Source organism: Coffea arabica, chromosome 1e (assembly GCF_036785885.1).
Source record: "Coffea arabica cultivar ET-39 chromosome 1e, Coffea Arabica ET-39 HiFi, whole genome shotgun sequence".
Lineage (NCBI taxonomy): Eukaryota > Viridiplantae > Streptophyta > Magnoliopsida > Gentianales > Rubiaceae > Coffea > Coffea arabica.
This window is the reverse complement of record NC_092311.1, coordinates 37,548,993-37,552,060: the sequence shown is the minus strand read 5'-3', so window position 1 is coordinate 37,552,060 and position 3,068 is coordinate 37,548,993. Positions and strand designations below refer to the sequence as shown.

General features: G+C 33.4%; 1 protein-coding gene across 1 annotated transcript; it reads left to right on the top strand.

Moving 5' to 3' along the window:
* The first annotated feature begins 1,397 nt into the window (after positions 1–1,397).
* Positions 1,398–2,245, top strand: LOC113689225 (agamous-like MADS-box protein AGL62). The gene has a single exon (XM_027207027.1). It carries the CDS (start codon positions 1,398–1,400, stop codon positions 2,154–2,156), a length of 759 nt encoding a protein of 252 aa, XP_027062828.1. The 3' UTR covers positions 2,157–2,245.
* The last annotated feature ends 823 nt before the right edge of the window (positions 2,246–3,068 follow it).

Below are 3,068 nucleotides of genomic sequence, written 5' to 3'. Positions count from 1 at the left end.
GCCCAGAGCAAATCTAACCTAAAAGACATGAATACCCTTCTCAGTCAAGGTCTTTTATGGTTGAATTTTTATAGGACCCACCACAACAATCAATACCTAAAAGATTCATCAATCCTTTTCACGTCATACCTGGATTCCTTAATCTCTCACCCTTTTCTCGGTAACTAAACCCAATGTTTTTAAATCCGAACTGGAAAGTAAATAAAAAATCTTTCGATTTATGGTTCGATTTCGATTCAAAAATTTAATAATTTTTTATTTATTTTAATATTAAAAATTTTGAATAAAATTAAAATATTTATTTAAGAAAATAAAAACTTAAATAACAACCAGTTGAACCTTTTGATTTTTATCGGTTCAATCGATTCTTGACTGGTTCAATTAATTCTTTGATTTTTTAATTGAACCAGATCGGAGTTATGACTGGTTCACAGTTCAATCAGTCGAACCAACTGATTCGGTCCTATTTTCAAAACATTGCCTTAACCTTCATGTTCTTTTACTTTAATCTCAGTCCATACCCCGTCAAAAATTCTGTTCTCTCTGCTTTCCTGCCCAACAAATTCTCTTGAAAGTCGTGCAAAACTCATAGCGCCATAGTATAAGTGAATTTGAAGCCTGTACTTACGGTGGCTTTGTTTTCACTTTTAATGGCCTTAATGATGTTCTTATTTTGTAAAATAGATTGGTTACGGTTAAAGCATTTTTCCGTTCGATTTGCATCAAAGATGTTGATGGGTAAATTCAAGCACTACTGCAAATGATTTATGAAATTGAAATTGGAATTGATGATGGCTGAACTTTCAATAAAGAGATTTTCTCTTACCTTTCAATCTAGAGCAAGTGAATGTGTAGATTTGGAGCCATTGACATCAATCTGCACTTCGTCGGAGGACTACAACGGTAGCAATGAGGAAAGGGGGATACGGGTGGATCCATCATTTAAGTAATAGTTTATTGATTTAACTTTCATAAGGGTAAATTTGGTATTTGAAACTAAACTGCTCTGGAAGGAAAATAATAGCTCTGCCATTATCGCTAGCCAAAGTAAGTATCAAGAGATTTAGTGTAATTAATCCTTCAAAATTTTAAATCAAGCGGTTTAAAGTAGGAAAATAATTGAATGCCAATTCTTGCCACATGGATACAAATTTTGAAACTGTTCATAAACTAAATTAAATAAGTTTGGAAATTTGTTATCCCACAATAAATGCTATGAATGGAAGATAATTAAGACTCCAAGATTGTGACTTAATTACTTGCCATGTGAAACAATTTTAAAATAGGAAAGAAAGAATTAATGGGCACAAAAAATTTCTATAAAAGCCCCTTCTGCCTCATGTAATACAAACCATTCTTTCTCAAATATTGCCATAGTAAGTTCATTATAATCAGCCATGGCGAAAAAATTGACAAAGGGTAGGCAAAAGGTTCCTATAGTTAAAATGGAAACGATGAGCCACCTGCAGGTTACCTTCTCAAAACGCCGCAATGGCCTTTTCAAAAAGGCCAGTGAACTTTGCACACTTACTGAAGCAGAAATTGCTTTGGTGGTGTTCTCTCCAGGACAAAAGGCTTACTCCTTTGGTCATTTATCTTTCGAATCTGTCGTTGATAAGTTCCTTGGAAGAAACCCTACACCTAGCATCCAGGGTAGCATTGACCGCTATGTTGTTGCCAATTATCAAGAAGATATTAGCGAGCAAAACAATAAACTCACAGCCCTTGAAAAACTCCTGGAAGCTGAGAAAAGACGTGGAGAAGTCTTTGATCAGATGGCAAAAGAAGCCCAACAAAAGTATTGGTGGAGGGTTCCAATTAAGGAGCTGAATTTAGAGGAACTTCAAAAGTTGGAGAAGGCATTGCAAGGCCTCAAGAAGAAGATTGAGAATGAATTGCATAAGAGCCCGATTGAGGCAATAAATATACCTCAATACTTGATTGGACAGAGTAATTCTGGAAGAAATATAGGCCTTTCTAATGGTATGGGTGTCCCTTATGGTAATAGGGCATCTGACCCTAATGGATTTTCCCTATTTGGTGCTATAGCAAGAGATCATGTTGGAACAACTAGTTCAAATGCTAGGGCACCTGTAATTGGTGATTCCAACATGTCTCATGGAAACAATTCTAACCGTTTTTACAAGTTTCTATAGACATATGAGGTGGTGGTCTTAGCTTTCTAATTATTCTATGTGTCTTTTTCATTAGGTCATTTCAATTTTAAATTTTGGTTGTATCTTGTATGGAGACTCTTCCAATTAGGTTCCCTAATGATTATGTACCAATAGAAAAAGTTTGGTATGGAGTTTTCTCTTTTTAATTTAGTTATTTTATGTTCCGTGGATACATTTATAAGGTTAAATTTTGTTTTGATATAGAGGACATCAGTAAAATATTTTAATACACAAGTTATTGTACGTTCTTTTCCCTTAGTTCATGTAATTTTGATACACAAGTATTTAATTGAAATATGAATTCTATGACAAAATATTTTAAATTTCCATCCACATAAATTTAAAAAAAGAAAAAACTATTTTTCAAAAATTTTTGGATCCCAAAACTCAGATTTGGGTTTGCATTTGGATATTGCTCAAGTCGCCCTTATTTTTTGCCTCTAGCTACTCTCTTTTATGATGTAGTTTGTAAATCCAGTGGCATCAAAATATATGCATACTAGGTATGCTTCAACAATACAGGCATTAGCAACCAAGGGTTCTAAGAAAATTGTTCCTAGTTATGCCTATATTTTTTATGTTAAATACAAAAAATAAATTCACAATTCAAGAAATGAGATAGATCCTTTATGGGGTTTTTCTCTGTGGCAAATTATCACTTAATCTTTTATTTTGCCGTATTTTGCTTGTGTTTAGGAGACCATTCCATAATTTTTTGGTGTACAAAACTGAATAGATTGTATATATTAGATGCTAGAATACAAAGCACAATCCTATTTTGTATGTCCTATTCAGAATATGGCTTTTGCAGCTATAGTCTAATATTTCTAAAAGTTCCATGATTTAAAGGAAATTTAAGGAGTATTTGCTCTTCCTAAATTTTGTGAGTGA

What these genes read in the sequence shown, in the direction of transcription:
- LOC113689225 (XM_027207027.1), top strand. Translation starts at nt 1,398, where the DNA reads ATGGCGAAAAAATTGACAAAGGGTAGGCAAAAGGTTCCTATAGTTAAA.